This window comes from Epinephelus fuscoguttatus, linkage group LG13, assembly GCF_011397635.1.
Source record: "Epinephelus fuscoguttatus linkage group LG13, E.fuscoguttatus.final_Chr_v1".
Taxonomy (NCBI): domain Eukaryota; kingdom Metazoa; phylum Chordata; class Actinopteri; order Perciformes; family Serranidae; genus Epinephelus; species Epinephelus fuscoguttatus.
In genome coordinates this window covers 42743714-42767019 of record NC_064764.1, presented here as the reverse complement: position 1 = coordinate 42767019, position 23306 = coordinate 42743714, and the positions used below count along the sequence as shown (strand labels likewise).

The following is a 23306-nucleotide window of genomic DNA, read 5'->3' as shown; positions in this document are numbered from 1 at the left end:
AGCACGTCACCTGTTTCAACAGCCAATCAGCTTGTAGTGAAGTCCGCTGATCAAGTCAAAATAACCGCAGACGGCGTGTTGGCTTGCTGCAGCAGGTGCTCCGTCCCCACAGAGCCTGTCTGAAATAACACAATCTCACCACAAGCTGACAACAGCTCCCCACAATCAACACCGACCCCTCCTGGCCCCTCCCTCATTGGACTAACCCAACACATGGGGGTTATTGGGCTAAACCACTGTATGGAGCTCTGAGCTTGAGTCCAGCTCAGACCAACCAGTTCACACCACTGACACATCTCTCTGCAAAACAGTTCTGTCTTCTCACCAATCTTTGGTCTGACCTGGGGTTAACAGACGGAGTGGTGACATCACATACCAGTCTGGAGGATATGAAGGAGTCTGCTGAGTCAGTCTGGGATGCTGACGTTAGCTGAGGCGTCTCAGCCCATCAGACTCTACCTATAGCTGAATCCAGTTGATCTCGTTCAGTTAAAAAAATGCATGGATCGATCCCGATCTTTGAGATCGGACCAGGACGTCCTTGGTAATTACTCAAAATATAAGGTGACCAAAGAATGCCAAGTATACTTTTTCACTTTCAGTAACCAAAAGCTGGAGCCTCACTGTCGGCCTGACGACTACTTCGCCCGTCCCTCACACCTCACAGTGCCAACATTCTTGTTCCCACCTCAGTTACATCCCAGACTGATCACTGGCTTCCTCTTGGTCTCCCTCTCAAGTCTATTCACAAACTTCAACTGGTCCAGAAATCTGTTGCTGACATCATCACCAGAACCGCCTCCACCAATCACATCACTCCTGTCCTCCAGCAGCTTCACTGACTTCCTGTTAAACACCGCGTTGACTTTAAGATCTCACCCTTCATCATCCACCTCTCTGTACCTCTGTACCACCTGACCACCATGAGGTCTAGAGCCTCCAGCTGCTCCGCCCCCCTCGCCTTTGGAGCTCCTCCCACTGGACATCCGTAACATCGACTTTCAAATCCTGCCTCAAAACTCACCTCTGTCAAACAGCCAACTCAGTCTGACTCCTGTCCTTCTAGCCACACGTCCGCAATTTACACTGAATTTTATTCACTGTAAACTTATTCTGCTGAATATTGATTTGTTGTTGTTTGTTATTGTTGTTGTTGCTATTATTATTATTTTTTTATGTGACTTTATTCCTCATCTCGTTGACTTTAATAATCTGTAGTTATTTTCTCGACCTTTATCCTGTAAGGTGACCTCGAGTGTCGTAAAAGACGCCTATAAATAAAAAAAGGTCACTTTCAGCTCGGCTTTACGTGACCGCGTGAGCAGACAGTTGCTGATTCGCCCGTCCTGCAGTTACAGCACAGTTATCCTTCACTTGGAGACATGTTTTTGTCCACCTGATAGCACACATATAATAAATATTAATCACTGGTATACTTCCCCTAAACTGTTTACCTGTAATCTAAATAAAGCAGACACAGGGTGACGTTGCTCTTATCTAACTGAATAAATGAGCACACAGGAAAGTGTATTATGGTTAATGAGTGGGAAATAATTAATCCTGTGAATATGAAGAGCCGTCAGTAAATACAGACACAGAGAGAACAAGAGCTCTGCGCTCGAGCTGAGAGCTGAACACAGGACTCCAGCTGAGCACTCACCTTCATGGTGGCCGGCCTGTTGTACTCGGTGTGGAACGTCCCATCTCTGCAACACACACACACACGATACACATGACACAGCGCTCACAACACGGGGAGTTAACACGCTTCTTAAGATGCGAACACGCTACGACTTTCCACAAAGCAGTGAGGTGTGGAAAGGTGTGTGACAGCCAGCTCAGCTCCTGGTTACTCACTTGTAATGCAGCAGCTCTGCTCCGTCACTTTTGGAGCTCGGGTCCACCTTCACCTTCTTACAGAGCTTACGACCCTCAGAGTCCCTGACACATGACATTAAAACACACACACACACACACACACACACACACACACACACACGGAGAGGATGGTCACAGTTTGTTATAATGTGAAAGACACGATTCATACACACATTCATAAAACAGTGGAAAACATGAGATGGGCCGAGTATCGCAGAATGATACAGTGATTAAATTGGACAAAATTCAGAAAGTTAATTATTTTGCCCACTGAATAAAACAGATTTAAATTTTAAACCTTACACACTATAATTAGTTTTTACCAATTAACTATTGGAACCGGTCGTCACAGAAAACTCTGGATTTTCCCCCAAAGTTTATCCACAGTCCTTCGTTTCCTTCCAACAAAAGAGCTTCATTAAACCCTCTGTTAAAACTGTCTGTGTGTACGGAGGCTGACTGGGGACAAAAACATGTGTTGTGTTTGTGAATTAATCGGCTAATACATGGAAACAAGACCCTCGTCCAACACTGTCTCATTACCTAGGAACAGGAGCGTTAAGTCACAGCAACACTTGGCAGGGTCAATATGAAAAGGTTTCCTCCATACAGATTTCTGACAGCAGTCACTGTCGTCAGGCCACCTGCTCCATGTTAGACACAGGGTAGATTATTTCTGTTTTATCCATAACTAGTCCATACCCACTGAGTGCACAGTTGCCCACGTACAGTTTCACATGGTGTGTGTTTGGGATACAGGTCATAGGAAATCGCAGATTAAATAGTCAACTGAAGCCATTAAGGAGAGCAATGTATTCAGACAGAGTGTTTGTGACTTTCATAGTACGACTGCTTTATTGAAAGTACAGTAGTACCATTGCCAATAGTGGGATAGTTAGTGGGCTAAAACTGTACATTAGTAGTTGAGGTAGCACGTTGAAAGGCAGATAGTTAAAGTGTCTATATGTTGTATTGACTTAAAGGTGGGGCGCACTGGTAGTTCACATGGGAAAGGTGCAGCTAGCCCTTGTTGCAGCAGCATACCATACCATGACTTAGTCATACCAAACATTAGAAACAACACCAACATTGGTCCACAGGGGGAGCCACAGCGATCGGTTGCATTTTAGCCATTTTGAAGCATTTTTCTGTTGTTATAGCGCCACCCAGTTGCCAATTAGAGTTAAATTTCTCCAGTCACCTTGAGGCGTCCTGTTCTACATATCTACCAAGTTTAGTAAAAATCCATATGGCGGTTAGGCCTAGATAAGAAATGAGCTCTCTAGCCCCCATTTTGTTTGATGGGCTCAATAATGGAGGGGTCCTCAGATTATGTGTGGTCATATGCCTACAAAGTTGCGTGGTGATGGGTGAAACCCTTGAGATGTTCTACACCTTTATGTGATGAGCCACGCCCGCAATATTCATTGCCTTATAGAAGCTCAGTTTTAGGAAGTTTTCCAACTTTTGCCAAGAGGGAACTTTAGATATTGGTCCCTAGATTATGTTCACCCAGTTTCATGCAGATCGCTCAAACTTCCTAGGAAGAGATCCATTTGAAGTGTTTTTCAAAAAATTCAAAATGGTGGAAAATCTATATAAGCGGAAGTTATGGGTTCTTGAGGCAAATGTGTTCCTCATGAGGAGAGGCATCTCTGTGCAAAGTTTCATGTCTCTACCACATACGGGGCATGAGATATGCCCATTCAAAGTTTGACATTTCAATGGGTTGCTATAGCGCCCCCCTTTGGCCAATTGATGTAATATTGCTTCATTGGCATCCTCCCATGACCCTCTACCACTGTGCCAAATTTCACATGGATTGACCAAGTCAGTGAGGAGAAAAACGTGGAACACACACACACACACACACACACACACACACACACACACACACACACACACACACACACACAGAGTTTTCCTCATTACATAGAAAGATATTTCAGTTTCATTAATCGGCTTCATGTGCTTGTTTTTGCAGTGTGTGTTAACTTTGCTGAGTCGTTGTAATTTTCTCGTCTCTTCACTCGGGGGGGCTGGGCTAGGGTTCTTCCCTCACTTGCATCTCGTCCTCGCACTTGGCTCCGGCCTCGTAGGACACGGGGGAGAGATGTGAGGACGAGATGCAAGCAGAGAAGGGGCAGGGAATATGCTTTAATAAAATGAGACGTATGTGTTTAAATAATGATGAAGATGCAGATCCAGTTCTCAGTAGCAGAGCAGCAGTGTTTCCTCTCTGTCTAACAAACACCTGCACATAAATTCTGCATTCAGTATTTGCATCTGTATTTATTGATATTCTGATTATGAGTTCATTATCTAATAACCCACAATATGATTATGATGTTTTTTTAACACTGAAATAATTTATTAGGCCAAATGTTTCAGGGAAATGTGAAATTCATTGCGACGCTCAGGAACAATCAGCCTCAGGTGTGACTGAATGGAAATAACGATCAGTGATATAAAAGTGTTTCCTGCTGACAGACAGACTCTGACTTTAACTCTATCTATATAAATCTGTCTCTGCTTTCACAATGAGATCAGTCCGATCAGCTTTCCAATCAATAACTGATATCCAATCAGAGGGTGTGTCGGTCAGTAAAAGACTTCTGCAAATGCTGCACTCGTGTAACCTCGCTTCCTTCTCCTCTGAAAGCCTCCTCGTCTCCTCCGAGTTCATTTAATGAATGCAGGACTCTGACACATGAGCACTAAACCGGCTCACCACAACAAACCACAGAGAAGCTCAGATTACAACACACAGCAGTAGCATCACATCACTCTGTGCTCAGGACGAGACTCCACTGTGTCTTTACACACAGAGGTCTGCGCTGTATCAACACTGAGTGACGCACACACTGAACCTTTAAATATTCACTGTTTGTATTTTGTACTTCATTCTGTTTAAAGGGATGGTGCACCCAAAAATGAAAATTAAGCCATTATCTATAAAACATGACGTCTCGCGCAATAGCACACACACATGTGAGCGCGGTGCCCAGAGAGGCAGTCAGAGCTACAGGCTACAGTGAGGCTAAAAACAGAGTTCAAATGAGGTTTTTCCAAACAACTTTTTATGTCGGGGCTTCAGGACACTTGGATCACTACGGACGAGCAGTATGGAGATATTTTGTGGTTTCAATGATGTGTTTTTGGACGTTTGAATCTGGGGCGCCGTCAGCCTCCATTAGGTGGAGTTGTGTTGCTACCTCCTCTCCCCTTGGATCTCTGCAAGTGATGTGAGGACTCTAAAACTTCACCTGAGCCTCCCTCGGCATATGGGTGAGTAGATAATGGCTGAATTTACATGTTGGGTGCACTATCCCTTTAAGAATCTGCTTTGCCGACACGTTCACATGTCTCTCTAATAAAGCTCCACTGAATTGATTTAAGAGCGGAGCAGAGAAGATGCTGCATGTGAGTGCATTAACATTTCATGAGCTCAATCTAATCCCATGTACAGCGCTGAATAAACAAGGCTCACCGCTCCGTTTATGAGCTGCTCCAGCGTCTATACCAACACATACGTCTGCAGTGGGAATACAATGCTGATTACAACAGGCACTTCACAGCCTGTCAGCACACACACACACACACACACACACACACACACACACACACACACACACACACACAGATGCTCTGCTATGTAGAGGTTGTTTCTGTAATTGAAACAAGGCCATAGTTGGAGAGGAAATATGCATCCAGCCACCTACACATACTTCATACTTGCTACAGTGATGCATCATCAGCAGCATGAAGTGCTCTGCCTCTCCTGTAATAAAGAGCAGGAATATATGCATTCATTTAGAGGCTGCAGAAACGCCTGATGCTAATAAATTCAAAGAGGTGGAATTCAATTACGGCTCCCAGACCCACAGCCAGCCAAATATACCTTCAGCTTAGTTTTGAGTTACGTGAGGAGAAGCGTGCATGTTTTGACAGACGGGGTTTTCAGGTAATGACTTTGCGCTTAACGCCAGATTCTGCTGACTCACAAAGGCAGATGGCACCGGTCGGGGCACACCAGGAGCAGATGTGACCTCGACGTGGATCTGGAGATAGCGCTCAGTCATCCGAGTCAAAACCAGTCTGCTACTTCTTGAAACGCTGCCACAAGTGACAAAAGCTGTGAAGGCAACAACGTCCTCGACGAGCTGAGAACAGGGATCCTAAAGTCTGTCACGTCAAGGAAACTATAAAACACTGAAGGCACATGAGGGACCTGAAATTCAGTCAGACTTTATTTCAGGAAACTCGAGTCAAAAGGTTTTTTGTTGCACGATTGTGTTTAGTTATTTGACAAAGTCCTGAAGACGGTCAACCTTTTACATTCACAACTAAACACACAACATGAGGGCAACGATGCATCTTGTGTCGCACACTCACATGTATACGGTCATGCCATTATTTAAATCTGCTGATTTCAGTGATCTTTTGTAACATATATGTTACTTATATGTTGTTATATGTTCATTTAGAGCACTGAAAAAACATGTGAAACACGAAGCCAACAGGCACAGCTCATCATGTGTATCAGAGGCCACAGTCAGTGATCAGTACGATGTGTTGTTAACGGAGGATATAAAAAATGACGTCTACAGAAAAGGAGAAAAATACACAGCAATGTGCTTCATCTAAAAATATCATCACATTAATCTTTGCCCTGAAAGAGTTTCAGTACAGAGTCTCAGATCGTATCAAACACAACACCTCTGGTCTCATTACTGAGTCTGAGTCTCTCCAGACTTTCATTTCAGCAGAAATCACATGTAGGAACAGAGTCCACCTCCCACACTCCAAACATTAACTTCTCTGAGATCATCAAATAACCCATTTTGGTATTTTCCTAGCAGAGGAGTTAGACGCTCTGAGGGTCTGAGCTGTGAGTGGATCAGGTTCCCAAAGTTTCCCAAAGGCCTCAGAGAAAAATGTTCTTCCAATATGTAAACAATTTACTGCATGATCTGACAGTGTGTACTAAACTGCTAATTGTAGATTTACAGCAGTGACATGCGGGTGACACATCAGTAAAGACAAGCTATGCAGCTTTTCCCCAAAATAACAGAGTCTGTGTAAAGTCTTAAACTGTATGAGACGAAGTCTGACACTGACTGAACAGCTGTGGTTTTGATTTTAGTGATTTTAAAAGGTGCACGATGGGACGATTTGGACATTTAGAACATGCAAAGGAACAAACAGACGCTCCCAAATGGAGAACTCTGATCCTTATATTCTTATGTATCACTGGCATGTCATTATTTATAAGGCAGCTCTGAACTTATCTCATTTTATCCATCTGAAAACTGCCGGCTACTTTACTATCTGTTAGGCCTGGGTGGTATCATGGTATCACCAGGGTGTTTAAACATGCAAACAGTTTGATTTTAGCACCTCTGTACTCACACAGAGATGCTGTACTGAGGATGTACTGTGTGTTGTGCACATCACCGTGTCTGTCTGCAGCTGAGCTGAGCAACTCTGAGTGATGGGGATAACGTTAGAGGACTGTTAGCAACCAGGCAGCAACGTCAGAGAGAAAAACAGCTTATTTTTATATCTGACTCGTTGAACTAAGAGTTTAGACTAACTACGACGCGTGTTTTATGATGAGGCAACAACATTGTTCAGTTTCAGTGAAAGAGGAACTTGAATTTAGAAGGTGCATGGTTTTGTTTCTGTGTTCAGTGGAGAGAACTGGTGGAAGAATATTGGCTTCTTTGTCATTTTTGAGTTTCTATGTTTATTTACTCAAGTGAAAAGGAAAGTTTGTGGAACACATTGAACGGTGACATGAAATGATGTCGCTGAGGAAAAAATAAATAAAATAAACCTCATAAAGAATTCGGCCTGCGCTGCATTTACGACCCCAAAAAAACTTCTGGATTGGGAGCGGGGACGCAAAAGTAGATATAAACAGATTGTTGTTGCAAACCTCTAAACATTTTATTTGCTGCTTTATAAACGTGAGTTTCGATTTTACTTTTATCTGAATGGACTCGTTGCAGACTCAGCTGCACATTGTGCTGCACAGAAATGTTCACCCTCCTCTCTTTAATGTCTCAGACACTAACTCTTCATATCAGATCTGAAAACGCAGTAAAATCTTTAACGCATATTCTTGTTAGATAAACATCTTCTATCGTAATCTGAGCTGAGCTGTGCGGCGCTGGCGTTAAACCATCAGGTTGTGTTGAATGGGACTCTGTTGGCAGACGGTGAAAGGGACACACACCTGCACATGAACCAGCACAACAATGCAAATGGAATTTCAGCCTCTCATTAGGTCATACAGTGAACACAAAGTAAGACTGACTCATTATAAAGAGCTGCATGGCATTATGTTACTGAGCTGCAGCTTCTGTGAATCAACCAATGAAACAGCAGCGTTTTCCCATCACAGAACAAACGGAGGCCCAGAGAAGTTTGAATGAGTCACTACCTAATGTTCAGAACGGACAGAACAAAGGCCGTGAACGGCGGTTCATCAGAGGCCCGTCCACCGGATGATGAGCACAACTGTTGAGCATTTGTCTCTGGGGCAACGTCAGCCGCTGCGTCAGCGCCAACTCTCCGACTCTCGGTGAGCGGAGGCTGGGCGGGGGGGCTGATGAGGAGTTATAAGGTGCTGACAAACAGTTAGTGTGAGGAAATACTCTGTAGCAACACATCAGACGCCAAGAATACCTGCTGTATAATCATGTGCTGTTAGGATGAAGACACAGTGTTCAGAGAGGACGGTGAAGTGATTACAGTGAGCTCCATCATCATCATCATCATCATCATCACAGAGAGGAGAAGTCTGCACTCAGTGAACCGAGCCATAGCACGTCTGTTTAAATACAAACACCTCTCAGTTGTCTAACATTAACCCTGCAGCTCGCAGAGGTCGAACCTCTCCAGCCTCGTACACTCTGTCTTTATACAGCATCGTGTTCATCAGCAGTCAGGTTCACACAATGTTTGACTCACTCAACAAACTGTTTTTTGATGATTCGTCCCTGCAGTCTTTTTACAAACAGGCGACACACAGACGAGTCAGTAGGACAGTTAATGACTCTGGTAACAGGTCCACGCTCCCTCACAGCACATTAAATCCATTTCAAATCCATTTCTCTCTGTGTCAATAAAAATGTTAAAGACAGGCAGATAAAACGCGACAGATGTGTCAAACGTCCAGCTGCTGCAGAAACATGGCAGCAGAAGAGATCGGCGTGTAATCGTACCGAACTGTTACGATATACAATCCTGCACCGCTCACAGATCTCTCCCAGTAAAAGACAAAATGAACCCCAAACTTCACCTCAGTGTCTAAACTGTAAAATCTCTGCAGGAACTTAGACACTCTGTCTGTCTCTGTCCTGAAACTCAAACATACTGGGTCGACACTCTGCAGGAGATGGAAAAAGTCTTGATGTTTCTTTGTGGATGAATCCTGTCTCTGTACTCGTGGGTCACCGCGTCAAGATGCTGCTGTTGTTCCTTTGGCAGATTGTACGATATTCTGAGAGGAGGAATATCTTTCTGTCATGGACGTGATAATCATAGTGTGTTTCCCTCTGACATACCTGACCTGTTTGGGACGTGCCATGAAAATATGGACTCCATACCTCTGTTTCTCAAACTACTCTGTGGCTCCAACACCTGCAGCACTGTGCCTGACTAACTGCAGACGCTGCAGCTGCTGGTTTATATTCATATCTGAATGTTTGGTCATCTTTACTCCTGATGGTCAAAGTCAACAAATATACTTGGAGAAAATAAACATGTGCAGATAGTGGAAACAAGAGATTCATTTTTAGGGAAACAGAGATTTTCACGTTTTTCTTATTATTCTGTTCTGACTTAAGAACAAATCCCAAATAAGAAAACACAGGTGAATATTTACAACTCATCGAAATGATGACATGTGATATAAGTTCTGATACACCACAACTATAGTGCACTGTACAGGGTTCAGAGTGCGACCGTGTTGGTTGCACATGTGACCAAAAAAACTTTCAACTGCAACTAAATATTTTTATTAGTCACATCAGCGTGCTGGACACTTAACTGGTCCGTCTGTGTGTGTGTGTGTGTGTGTGTGTGTGTGTGTGTGTGTGTGTGCGTGTGTGTGTGTTTGTAGTATAATGTTTTCTGTCTTTACTCTGCTGCAACATCGCAGCGTTAAAACACACCGCTAATTCAAAATGAAGTGAAATATTGATTGTTAGTCTGGCCCGGCCCTGACACTGTCTGCAGACCAGACCAAAGATCTTTGGCGTCAAGAAGAAGAAAAAGATGATGATGATGATGATGATGATATACTTTATTAATCCCTGAGGGAAAATTAAGTAGTTATCACTCTGTTGTCACACACACACACACACACACACACACAGGCCTGAAATACACACAGATGCACAAACAGGACCTGTGCATGCATTGAATGTAGAGATGTCAGAGTGAGGGGGGGCTGCCCATGGACAGGTGCAACGAGCAGTAGGGGGTTCAGTGCCTTGCTCAGGGGCACCTCAGCAGTGCCCAGGAGGTGAGCTGGCACCTCTCCAGCTACCAGTCCACACTCCATATTTGGTCTGGATGGGGACTTGAGCCGGTGACCCTCCGGTTTTCAACTAAAGTCCAACAACAGGACTGCACCTGAAATATGTTCAGATGCAGCGAAATGAAAAAGTGAGGCGCCAGTGCAACCAAGAACTAGTTAGTCTGAAGGAAAAACATACATGCTCTCTTCGTGATCTCTTCACCAATAAAACCTTTATTCTTCTTCTGTGACATGTTTAGACGTAACAAACTAAAATACCTGATGTGACGAGGTGATTGTGCAAAGTGCACCTTTACAATTGGAGAATCCTTCAAATCAAATAAAAAGGTCGGAGCCAAACCGTCGCATCAACCAAAGTCAACAGAGTCCCTTTAGTAAAGGATTAATAATGGATTCATCATGCAAAGAGGATGAAGCCCTGCCTGCCATTTAATTATTACTCTTCCAAAACACAAATCCTAATCCGCGCTGTGCTTGTTTGTGCTCCGCTGTTCCCATTGATTCGGACAAGACTACATTTCTTACAAGGCTGCTCTAAATTCCCAGAAGAATGGGAGCAGGGCGGCACAGCGCTGTACTTCCTGCATGAGCTCATCCTTCCCTCTGGTGGATCCCAGTTGGCCAACACTCAGGTGCCTGTCATCTGTTCAAAGTGTGTCATTCTGGCCTCGGTGGCCCTCGTCCTTGGCAGGGCTGACTGTTCTCACGCTGTGATGTGCGCTCTACTCTCCCTCTCCCTCTGTCCACCGTGAGCTCGCAGCTGGAGCTTCAATTTGGACCCGGCCCATTTGAGATGGTGGTGAAATATGCCAAATAGCACAATGCTTCTCTACAGAGTCTGGCAGCAGCTCCGTGTGTCCTGCAGTGATGAACCCGGCTCGCTCTGGCTCCCCTGGCAGGAATCTGGCTTGGTATAAATCTCTGCTTAGCATTAGCGCACTCTCTAGTATGTTGGCAGAGGAAGAGAGAGATGATAGCATACTCTCAGACAGAAACAGTAACTGAGTCAAAAAGTAAACAGTAAAATAAGGAACGTATCACAGTGTGTCTTTGAAGAGAAAGGTGGACACAGAAACTTCTGACAAGTCCTTTAGAGTTTAGTTTCTCTTCCTGTCGGTGCGCCCAGTCTTCGATCCCGGACGAGCCTGAGAGAATCTGTGAGCGCTGCACTAAGCTGGAGGTGTCAAAGGGGAGTTACTGCCTTCCTCGCTGTTTCCTGTTTTATAATACATTCTTTCCTCTGTGGTGAGGAGGACGGTTCACACAGCTGATGGGTTGACAGGTATAAAAAAATATAATAAAGTAAGTGGAAGTGAACACCAGCAGGGGCAGAAAGAACAACAAGCTCGAGTCAGATCACCAGGGAGCGAAGCCAGCTGAGCGCTGAGAAAACAACTCCTGCCGCTGTCCTGGGAATATTTAGCATCTTTAATGTAAAGTAAACACGTCCTCAGTGTGCTGCAGATGGATGTGCTCCACACACACTGATGACAGACGGGTTGCTCTGCACGAACCTGTTTGTGGAGTTTGGAAATAACAAAATGATTTAAAAAATAAAAAGTATTTTCGATAAGGCGAAGACTCAAAGATTTTGGTGTCTGCAGCACAGGGCAGAGATATCTGTGTCAGGTCGGGCTGCAACAAATTATTTTCAGAAATGATTAACTGATTGAAGGTTTGATCCATTAAATGTCAGGAAAACACTTTGGATTAAACAATTCACAGTTTCTTAAAGTTCAAGTTGAAATTTTCAGATTGTTTGTTCTGTCAATATTCTGCTATTTAAATAGATAATTAAGAGCATCAAAGATGGAGCTAAAGAGTATTTGGCATTTTTGTTTAAATTATTTATAGGTTATAAAACTAATTGCCAATTAATTTCTGTCAATGAAACACTCTTGTGTCAGGTATTTAAAGTTGGCATTAAACGTGTCATCTGATCTGTGTTTTTGTTTCCTGTGATGAGACACTTCCTGACTTTAAAACTCTCCTTCTGTGTATTTTGACATTTTTATTAGATTTTATATTTTCATGAGTCACTTGGTGTAAATGTTGATTAGCCACACTGTTAACTAAATATAATCTGACGATTGCGTTTATTCCAAGTGACCTCGAGCTCAGCAAGTGGAGCGTCTGCCTCATGAAGGCTGAGCCCTCTGCAGCGGCCTGGATTTGATTCCAACCTGTGACGCTTTGCTGCGTGTCATCCCTGTTCTCTTCTCCCGTCACTCTCTAGCTGCACTGTCATAAAGGCAATAAAAGCCCCAAAAAATGTTACAAAAATAAATAAATATAAAGTTGATTTAAGCTCAAATTTAAAAAGAAAGGTTGTTGCTAAAACGGGAAGATGATGTTTGACTGAAGCAGAAGGTGCAGGTCATACGTCATCCACAAAGCGTGCACGGTGCACTGTCACGCCTCTTTGCGTCTGACCAGCAAAACCGATGAGCTTTGCTGTGAACCAGCTGCTCGACTGATCTTGTATTCTGGTGTCATTGAAGACACAAGAGATGCAGACTGTTAGCAGAGCAGATGTACTGCAGAATGCATCTTTTACTGGCTACACCTGCAGTGCACATACAGGAACGATCTGCACCGGAATTTGTACCGAGAATTTCACGTCCGAAATATCAACACAAAACATTAAGCAGCGAACCAGAGGTCTGAGCTAGCACAGCCTGTGATGCTAACACTAGCAGCTAGCCTCATTAAGCCACACATGACAAAGTGTTCACACTGAGTCAGTCTACCTGTGACCGACTCACTAACTTCCCTACAGAATGGACTGTATTTGAATTTTTGAATCTTCTGTAAATACTTTCACAGCCAAAGTTGATGTTTGCGATTAATTTAGATTAATTAATCACAGAGCATTAATTAGATTCATTTTTTTTAATCACTTGACAGCTGTAGTTTTAATAAAGCTGAGCTCTGGCTCCTGTTGTAGCTGAACACAAAGTTTTGTTTCTTCTGTTAAATGAAAAAAAGATTTTTGTAGAGAAACGTATGTTTTTTAATCAAAGCAAGAGATTGAAAAAGGATTGTTTTGGTGTATTGGCACTAGTAACAGAAATACTCAAAAATCAACCAATCTACTGATGCATCCAGAGGGAAGACGACTCAAACACTGTTTGCAGTGTTTGAGTCGTCTTCCCTCTGGACGTCGTCTTCGCTGCCCAGGCTGTAGGACTCAGAGGAGGAGGGCAACTTTTGTTCCCAGAGTTGTCCTCCCGCTCAACTCACAGCCATCACTGACCCGCTGCCTTAGTGATGTCAATACACCCAACCCCCCACCCACCCACCTCCAAACCTTCCTTTCTCGGGAAGCTTGAGGCTGTATAAGAGGGCTGGACTGGACTCTAATGCACTGCACTTTAAGAATGTGTTTTTTTACACTTGTAGTTATTTATGTCTTGTGTGTTTTTTTTCTCCGAACTACTCAGTGTGCTGCTCTTAAATTGCCCCTCAGGGATAAATAAAGTTATTTGAATTGAATTGAATTGAATTAACTAATAACTTCAGTTCAACTGATGCTGCTGATGAGTGACTCATCACATAAAGACCCTTTGATGGAGGCAAACAAGGACTGAGAGACACAGAAACTGAAGCATGATGTGTTTGGATCGCCCTCAGAGAGCACTCAGGATGAAACACACACAGAGAGAGAAGTGAAAACATTAAAAAGTTAAATGTTATACAAAGATGTTACACATTAGACCTAAAGCTTCAATGGCTCCAACAACTCGTGGCCTCCTGTCAAATGGCTCCTGTACAATAGGAGCAGAGGAACGAGGCCTTTTACACGCCGGTGGAGAAGCCATAAATTGTGCAGATGGATGGCAGCACAGACATTCTTGGAGGAGTAAATTGCTCTGCCTTTATAACTGCTGTCAGAAAATTCCTTGTAAAAAAGAGGCCATAATGTCGACAAAGACAGGGAGTCGATGGGTGTGATGGACGGAGGAGAAGCCCTGCAGTGTGTTCGTAAAAAGATCATCCCATTACTTACCCACAGTTGACCCAGGCGATGGTCCCCTGGCCCTTCACTGTCTGGGCCACATCTGATAGCAGTTTGAGGTGGGACTCCCCTGATGTAGCTGCACACACAGAGAATAAACCACAGTCAGCCTCGTCACCAAAACCACTCAATAGCGCAGGACAGCCCAGAGCCTGGAGACACAGAGGACACTGTCCTGTCAGACACAGCCAAGTGGAGTTGAGTTACAGCGCAGCTCCGTGTCTTACTAAAGCTCCGAGTGCACAAGAAAGAGATCAGTGAGTTTGGGTTGGAGAGGCGATGGAGGAGGCTTTTCTAATACCTTTCAGTGGATGGGTTCAGGGACCAGGTTTAAGTTACATCAGCTTTCAACATCTCACAATAGTGTGACTAAGCAGAGGACGGGAGGATTATATGGCGGCACAAAGACTCTGCCGAAGCCGACCAACTTCCCAGCAAACGGAGGAAGCACAGCAGGTGTGTTGAGGCCAGCTACACTCGGTACCTGCCGCATGCTGCTTGCAGCCATATCCTGAGCCGCGAGGAGCATCCAGTGTGCGCTCACTCATGGACAACATGGAGAGTTCACAATCTTGCACAATCTAGCGTGTCAGAGAGAAAATATGGCTGAGCTGTGTGGTGTGCTCTCTGTGTTTGGAAAGAGGAGAAACTAGCGTGTAATAAACTGAAGCAACTACAACAACACACACTGATATTACTGATTTTCATCAGATATGGCAAGCAGCAGAGATTCCTGCGAGTAAAGTAAACAAAGTGTAATATTCTCGTCCTCGTGTAACAAAATACATCATTTTTATTCTCTCACCCCCCAAAAGCAAAAACCAAATGTGTTATATTCACTGCATACAGAGAGCAGTTCCTCTCAGCACTCCGGGGCAGATCTATATTTAGATGACTCCCCAGGGTCCCGCCTCGCACCGGGTCGCTAACAAAAACATCTGGGAATTCAGTGTCAGTTTATCCCCATGTATGGAGCAGATACCCGCTGGTGGATTTTATAACAAGCTGTTAAAGTTTGATGGCTGCAAACCAAAGCACAAGTCTCCAGAGATGCGACTGACTGCAGAGGGTCAGAGGCTGCTGATGGGTGAGGAACAGGCCGTCTTTACTCGGGAGGGGGACTGAACGTGACGTGGCTCCGAGATAATTGGCTGGTGAGGAGGACATTAAACCAGCGTGCAGGAGAGGAACCTTTGGTGTCTTTAAAGAGGGAATGTCTGAGTGAAGCAGCGAACAGCGATCAATCAGATTCACTGCTCCATACGTGGAGGCCTCGCTCAGTGACCCGACGGTGCCGGATGTGGGCCTTGAATTATAAAACAAATAAATCTGTGGCTGTGGTGCTGTGTGTGTCCGCTGCTGCTCATTACAGCATAGGAGGGTCTTTCAAATGGGAAAATTAGTAACATCAAGCTGCTCCATCTGCAGGCCTGCTGAGTGCATTTCTCTCCTTCTCAGAAATATGCAAATGAAAATGGAATTAAAATCTACTGGGTGCGTTAAGGGTTCCCTGATGGTTGAAAGAAAACGCTGCTTTATAACTCTGTTTGACTGCAGCAAGTGTTTTATTTTCTATTTAACGACCACTCTCTAATTCTATAAGATAAGTATTTCCCAGTTCATTACTGAGATCGACCACTGCGATCATCCCTTTAAAGCAGGCTGCGGGCTAAACTGCACCAGACGCTACCTCTGAATATATCTGAAGATACTGTGGTGAAATAGTTTTTAATTTACTCTATCAGATTTGGGCAAAGTGCCACTGACTGAGGTTTGCTCATACAGAGGGCGACCAAAAGAATTCTAATTAATTTGGTGTGTTAATGCGGCACTATCACACAGTCTTCAGGTGTTAAAGCAAAAATAGAGACACACCGATGAAGACTATTAACTGGAGGTGAGCAGATTTCCATTTCTGTTCTGTGTACGATCTCAAACCAGTTTGATTTCATGGAAACCAGCTGAACCGTTGATTGTCATTAAAGGGATAGTGCACCCAAATATGAAAATTCAGGGTAGGTGGGTAGCAACGCAACTCCACCTAATGGAGGCTGACGGCGCCCCAGATTCAAACGTCCAAAAACACATCATTGAAACCACAAAATATCTCCATACTGCTCGTCCGTAGTGATCCAAGTGTCCTGAAGCCCCGACATAAAAGTGCACGGTGCCCAGAGAGGCAGTCAGAGCTACAGGCTACAGTGAGGCTAAAAGCAGAGTTCAAATGAGGTTTTTCCAAACAACTTTTTATGTCGGGGCTTCAGGACACTTGGATCACTACGGACGAGCAGTATGGAGATATTTTGTGGTTTCAATTATGTGTTTTTGGACGTTTGAATCTGGGGCGCCGTCAGCCTCCATTAGGTGGAGTTGTGTTGCTACCTCCTCTCCCCTTGGATCTCTGCAAGTGATGTGAGGACTCTAAAACTTCACCTGAGCCTCCCTCGCCATATGGGTGAGTAGATAATGGCTGAATTTTCATTTTTGGCTGCACTATCCCTTTAAGACACGTTCTGGCAAATTATAAAGTAGCCTCCATCAGCAGCCTGTGTTGATGGCGTCACGTGCTGAATCCAGCTTGTACTGGATTAAACAACAATTAAATGACAAATATGTAGCAAAAACATAATTAACAAAGAAATATTACGCAATAGTTGTGTCGATACGTTCTATTGAGGAGCAGCCGCTGAGGCAAGAGCGACACCTGGTGGTAAAACTCAGTGTACAGGTCCAGTCTGGTGTTTAGCTGAACAAACCGGTTTAAAAATGTTTGTGTGCTGATGCAGCCCTATTACCTGCACTGATGCACGGATATTATGTTTTTCCACACCAGCTGTGTGAGTGTGAACTCTTGGGATGGTTGTTGTCATACTGTACTCACACACCCACAGCTGACACCTGTAAAATCTAAATGATGAGTAACATGTGGAGGGAAAATTAAAAGGTTGTGTCCTGAGTGTTTGGTACGCCGTCTCCTCTTGTCATAAGTGATTTATTCTTTTAAAAAGCTTCACTGTTTGGATGCGACTGCTGCGTCTTTCTCACACAGCTACAGGCTTCACTGCTACTGACTGAGCCTCTCTGAACATGACTCACCCTCTCTGGTTAAAATAAAACCATTTACATTTCTGTAATTACGCACTCGTACACACACATGATGACAGCAGCGCTCAAAGCACCTTCAAGACACAAAAGTCCGACCGTTTGATCGGACAGTAAAATGTAGCCACACTCAAAGAGGACATTTCTCTAGGTGTTTGACATGTTTGCCAACACACTGCATGTCTATGAAATATATGAGCTATAACATCAAATGTTATTTGGTTTGCAGCTCTCCACAGTGACCTCTGCAGTGACACGCTGAGAGTCATCGAGATAACAAGCATTATTCATGAGCCCTCACTATGACGGTCTGACACGACCGCCATGAATTTATGCAGCTACATGTGAGACCATATGTAGAGGCATACAGAACATCTCTGACAGAAAAACTCATCCCACAACTACACAAAAGGTTTTTCCTGATTTTAATCCCATAAACTGTGTGTGTGTGTGTGTGTGTGTGTGTGTGTGTGTGTGTGTGTGCATAATCAGGTAAACTCTACAGCCTGATCCAAAACCAGTCCGTCATTATGGGATGTGTTCCCTCACCTGTCTTGGTGTAGACCACCAGAACATTGGTTCTCGTCCTGAGCAGCTTCTTGAAGTCTTTGTGATCGCTGACCTTCTCTATGAGAGGAGACACCTTCACCGCCTGCAGCAGCGGCAGCAGCCACACCTGCTCAAACACACACACACACAAATCATTAGTGTGAGGGAAACATTGGAGTGTGGGAAAGTATGGACATGTGACATGTTTCATTTTCATCTACTTTGATCACACAGCTCCAGATTTAAACCAAAGTTATGTCACGTGGGGCGCCTGCAGCTCAGGAGGTCGTCCACTAATCAGAACATCAGTGGTTCGATCCCGGCTCCAGCGTGCATGTTGACCTATCCTTGGGCAAAATACTGAACCCCAAATTGCAATTATCAGAGTGCATGAACATGTGTGTGAATTAATGAATGTGACGCGTAGTGTAAAAACACTATGAGTGGATAAAAGACAGAAAGACGCTGAACGAGTTTAAGTCTAATTTTAGAGTCTATTACTGAGGCAACGTTCTCCAGACATACAGTATACGACTGGGAAGATATTTGTTTCTCTTGTATGTCACAGTCCCCACAGGATGATTAATAATATGTTTGGTGACCTTCTGACCTTTCCCCTGCGGGGCCAAAGGTTACAGGTGTACACTGTATAGGCCTGCCCCCTAACACTGTGCTACATTACAGAGAAATACAAACCGTACTAATGAACCTTCATTAATATAGGCCTATATTTTATCTCCAAGTGCACGTCACACACTGAGCGAGCCGCCTGTTAATGACGCTGTGGGCTAATGGGCATGTAGCTACTTCCATGTTTCACATGATACGTCATGTTTGTAGTCGACCAATGAAGATGAGTTTACATATCACCTTGGGTTCATCCTTCACCTTCTCAAAATGATCCCACACTTTGGATTTCCTGCCCGACATGTTATTAACTAGGCTGTGGAATAACCGCAGGTACCAGCCCTGGAGATTAACCTGACTCCTGTCTGACTGCTGAGCGTGGACACTTCCTGTGTCTGTCCTTTCAAAGTAAAGTCACACATGCTCCAGTCATATAGGTTTGGATTTATTTTGACAAGGCGCAGCTCCTCATAGAGTTTCATGTTTTTCTTTCTGGAAATCTAATGCACTCAGGATGTCACTGGAACTGATTCTCAGGAACCAAGTTGCTGCCAAAATTCTGTAAACATGACACAACTGGTTCTTCTTCAGTACCGTAGATACCAGAGATGCAGTTTGAATGGACCAAGTTCAGCTGCAGCGACAACTCCGCCTCAACTTACTAAAACAAAAGCTTTTCATTCTGAGGCCACTTTACTTAGGTAACACTGCGTATTTAAACAAAGCTACAAACACCAGCAGCGTGTCGAGGTGCTGACGGTCTGTTCTGCACTGAGCACTGCACGTTTGGTTTTCTCTGGTCGCTGAGAGTTAAAAATTGTTCAACGCTGTCACTTAATACCCTGCTGTCCAATCACAGAGGAGGAGGGGCGGGACAAACAGCCTACCTCAAAGATCAAAATTAGGGATCAATAATAAAATTTAAATTACAGTTAATTTAAATGAACCATTAAAGTTTATTTACACTAGCTTCAGGATTCAACATACTTGTCCTCAGGTACACAGCCGTCCACAGTCAGGCACCTGAACACATCAGTCATCTCCTCCGTCTGTATATCATCAGCAGTGCCTTTAAAGTCGTGGCTCCAACACTATGAAACTCTTTTTCTTTATGTTTACGGTCTGCCGTCTCCATAGAAACTTTGACAAACTGAAGACCCATCTTTTCAAAATGGCCTTTGTCCCATCCTGAATCATCTCATGTTTGTTCCCTGCTGTGTGTCTGGGGTCTTGGGTCTTCAGGGGTTCTGTTTGGGTCCTGAGGGACTCTGTTTGGGTCCTCGGGGGCTCTGTTTGGGTCCTCAGGGGCTCTGTTTGGGTCCTCAGGGGTTCTGTTTGGGTCCTCGGGGGCTCTGTTTGGGTCCTCAGGGGCTCTGTTTGGGTCCTCAGGGGCTCTGTTTGGGTCCTCAGGGGCTCTGTTTGGGTCCTGAGGGACTCTGTTTGGGTCTTCAGGGGCTCTGTTTGGGTCCTAAGGGGCTCTGTTTGGGTCCTCAGGGGCCTGACTCTGCTCTGTGTTTTACTTTCTTTGTGCTGTTTTAATTGTTACATCGTCTTTGTTTCTATCGACTGCATGTTTTATTGTTTGATTGTACTTTGCGAACTGTATTTCTGTGAAAGGTCCTCCTATCAAATAATTTATTCATATCAGTAAATGTTCTTAATACAGGAGTGTGTGTTTAAATACATGGATTTATTGTTTTGTTTTTATACTGTGTCTGGTATCATGACACGTCTTTAATGCACACATGTCAATGACACTGCAGATCCATGCTCTCCTGTTTGTATCTGTGAGCTCTCCTGCAGCGCCGTGCTCCGGACCAGCTTCACATTTTTAGCCTCATTTCTGATAGAAACAGTCAGTGTGCTATTTATTCTGCCTGACAGATTTATACGGCTGCTTTAATAAACTTTCAGGGGCCACTGCCAGGGTTTGGACTTTAAGACTTGTTATAAAATTAATGTCGCAAGCTATGTAGGGAATAAATATATCAGTTAAGTGAAATGAGTTTAATGCGGAGAAGCAGAGCTACAATCTTATTACACTGCAGCAGCCGCTGCTCTCTGAATCTGAATGTCAGCGTGGCGGCAGGAGCTCAGGGCTCTGCCTGCTCGTCTCATCTCCTCACTGTGACTTCTCATTACCATCAAATGAAATCAGCAGTTTGAACTTGATATTTACACAAACACTGCATTTATCCACAACAATAAGACAGGGTGTTGTCTCCACTATAAACCTGAACTAAAGGTGGCCTCAGAGCGAGCAACAGGTGGGTGCATCTGCCTCGTTAGTCTAAATGGCTCCTTCAACTTTCACCGCGAGTTGGGCTAATGGTGTGAAACACCTAATATGGAACACAAAGCCCATACTGAGAGGCTGCGCTTTAATCAAACACGACAAAAAAACAAAAAAAACAAGACTGATTACACTCGAGCCATACGAAGTTAGCTCCGTGCATCCTAATCGTCTCTGTGCCATCACCATTCATTACAAAGCTCTTCCTTTCTGCCTACGGAGGACTAAATTAGACACCAAACATCGTCTGCTCGCTCAGCGGATCCTGCCTGATGACTGATATCACCTGGAATGAAAACAAGCACCTGTCAGGCTCATTTTCTAATTTTAATTCCCCACTGGTGCTTCTCTGAGGTGAGTCTGATGGGAATCTGAAGACAGCACACTTTGGTAAATTTCTACATTTACATAGAGATCCAAAGAGCTCAGACACCGACAGCTTCAGTGCCCCGTTACACACACACACACACACACACACACACACACACACACACACATACTATATATATATATATATCTGAGTATCATTTGTATTTATTTTGACACCTGAAATCAGAGCATGAGTCTGATCAGGTCGATGTGACGAAAAGAGAAACCCAAGCAGTGTCCGTATTTGTTTTGTGGCCCGCGGGAATCACGGTGCCAAGGGTGGGCTAATTAGAGGCTGGCGAGGTGGCACTTGTCTGCATAGGTGGGCATTTAGTGGTTATGAGAGCGAGGAGCCGAGGGCAAGATTAGGAGGGGCTGAGGAGGGATGACACGTTGTCTTACTCGTGCCAGTGAGATCGGAGATGTGAAGCCTGACGGCTGCCTGAGAGGATTTAAATGATGCAACCTGAACAGGATTCTTACCTAATGACTCGCTCGCACTAAACGCTGAAACATTTACTACAAATGTGCGTCTGCTACCAACAGTTAAAAGGTAACAACAGCTCTCCAGCTTCACACCTGCCTGTGGATGCTGAATATCTGAATCAGCCGATATTCTCCTTGTTGACTCACATCAACGCGTAAGATGACATTATCAGATGGAAGCAGCCACTGTTTTTCTGTTGTGTTCACTAGCACCAGCCAAATGCTGGTAGCGTGCACACTGTTTCTAGGTTTGTTTCACCGGCCGAAAAAAACAATGGTAATGGTAGTGTTTGGTAGATTGTGGAATCCAGCAGCCACAGTAGCAGTTGGACAAAAAAGTTTATGTCCAACTTGTGTTACATCAATGTGCCACAGGCTAAAAAGCAAGGCGTGAGACTAATATCGATATCTTCTTCCACAGGAAGCCTTCAGGATGTTAGGAAGCAGTAAACTCACTATCAACACGTCAGAGGTCTGGATGGATCCTGAGGTGTTTCTATCCTCCAAAATGATCTCTCTCATGTTTTTCCTCTTTCATTAATCCATCACTGTTGTTATGTGTCTGATTAAACTTGTTCAGCTTGGACATTATTTCCACATTGAACATCAGTGCACAGTTACGGTCATGCAAATGTGCACACGGTTCTATTCCTGAGTCCTACATCGTAGGCACCTCGACCCGCTTGAGTTTCTTGAAGACGTTTCACCTCTCATCCAAGAGGCTTCTTTAGTTTTTCAAGAGACTCAAGCAGGTCCAGTTGTCTACGATTGAGCACTTAGGACTACCACGACCTGGATGACTGAGAGTCTCTCCCAACGTGTAATGTGCCCACACCGGATGAAAGTGAAATTAAGACAATGCTGCTGGTTCTGGAGTTTGATGTTTGAGTGCAGACAACACAAAACAGCGAAGAAACAAAATGTAAGTGCACTGGATGTGTTCACAACAGAATATTGTTTGCACAGTTTTGCTGTTGAAACACAAAAAGGTTTGACGTAAAAGAGAAAAACTGATCCCCTTTCTTGGGATCGATCTGAGTGAAACTAGGATAGATGTTCAAAATGAAAACGCAGTATCGAGAGCATCAATATTTTAGGATCAATCCGCCCGGCCCTGGTTTGTAGTCACCAAAGAGACTGCAGAATGTTGCTCCACGCAGGTTCAGACATTTAGTTTTATGCTAATGAAAACATTTTCATCAAGGGATTATTTAGTTAAACACAGAGAAAGATCTGCTCACAAACAGCTGAGTGCTGTTTTAGCACAAAGCTCCTCCTGAGAGAGATAAATAAAGTCCTCCACCGTCACAGTCCGTCAGAAACACTGACCCGTGGACTGTATACAGTCTCAACCACACTGTAAACCCACTGACCGCTCATGCATGAATCTGAGAACAATACCAGGTAATTAGTCAGCCGCATTAATGTGCAAA

The 23306-nt window shown here is 44.2% G+C and overlaps 1 protein-coding gene across 1 annotated transcript in view; it reads right to left on the bottom strand.

Moving 5' to 3' along the window:
- pdia5 (protein disulfide isomerase family A, member 5) overlaps positions 1–23306 on the bottom strand; it is a 95565-nt gene that overhangs the window by 55108 nt on the left and 17151 nt on the right. The window contains exons 2-5 of the mRNA XM_049594064.1: positions 18099–18225; positions 14439–14526; positions 1858–1941; positions 1661–1706 (exon numbers count right to left, since the gene is read on the bottom strand). Coding sequence (XP_049450021.1) covers positions 1661–1706; positions 1858–1941; positions 14439–14526; positions 18099–18225 — 345 coding nt within the window. The remainder of the gene's footprint in view (positions 1–1660; positions 1707–1857; positions 1942–14438; positions 14527–18098; positions 18226–23306) is intronic.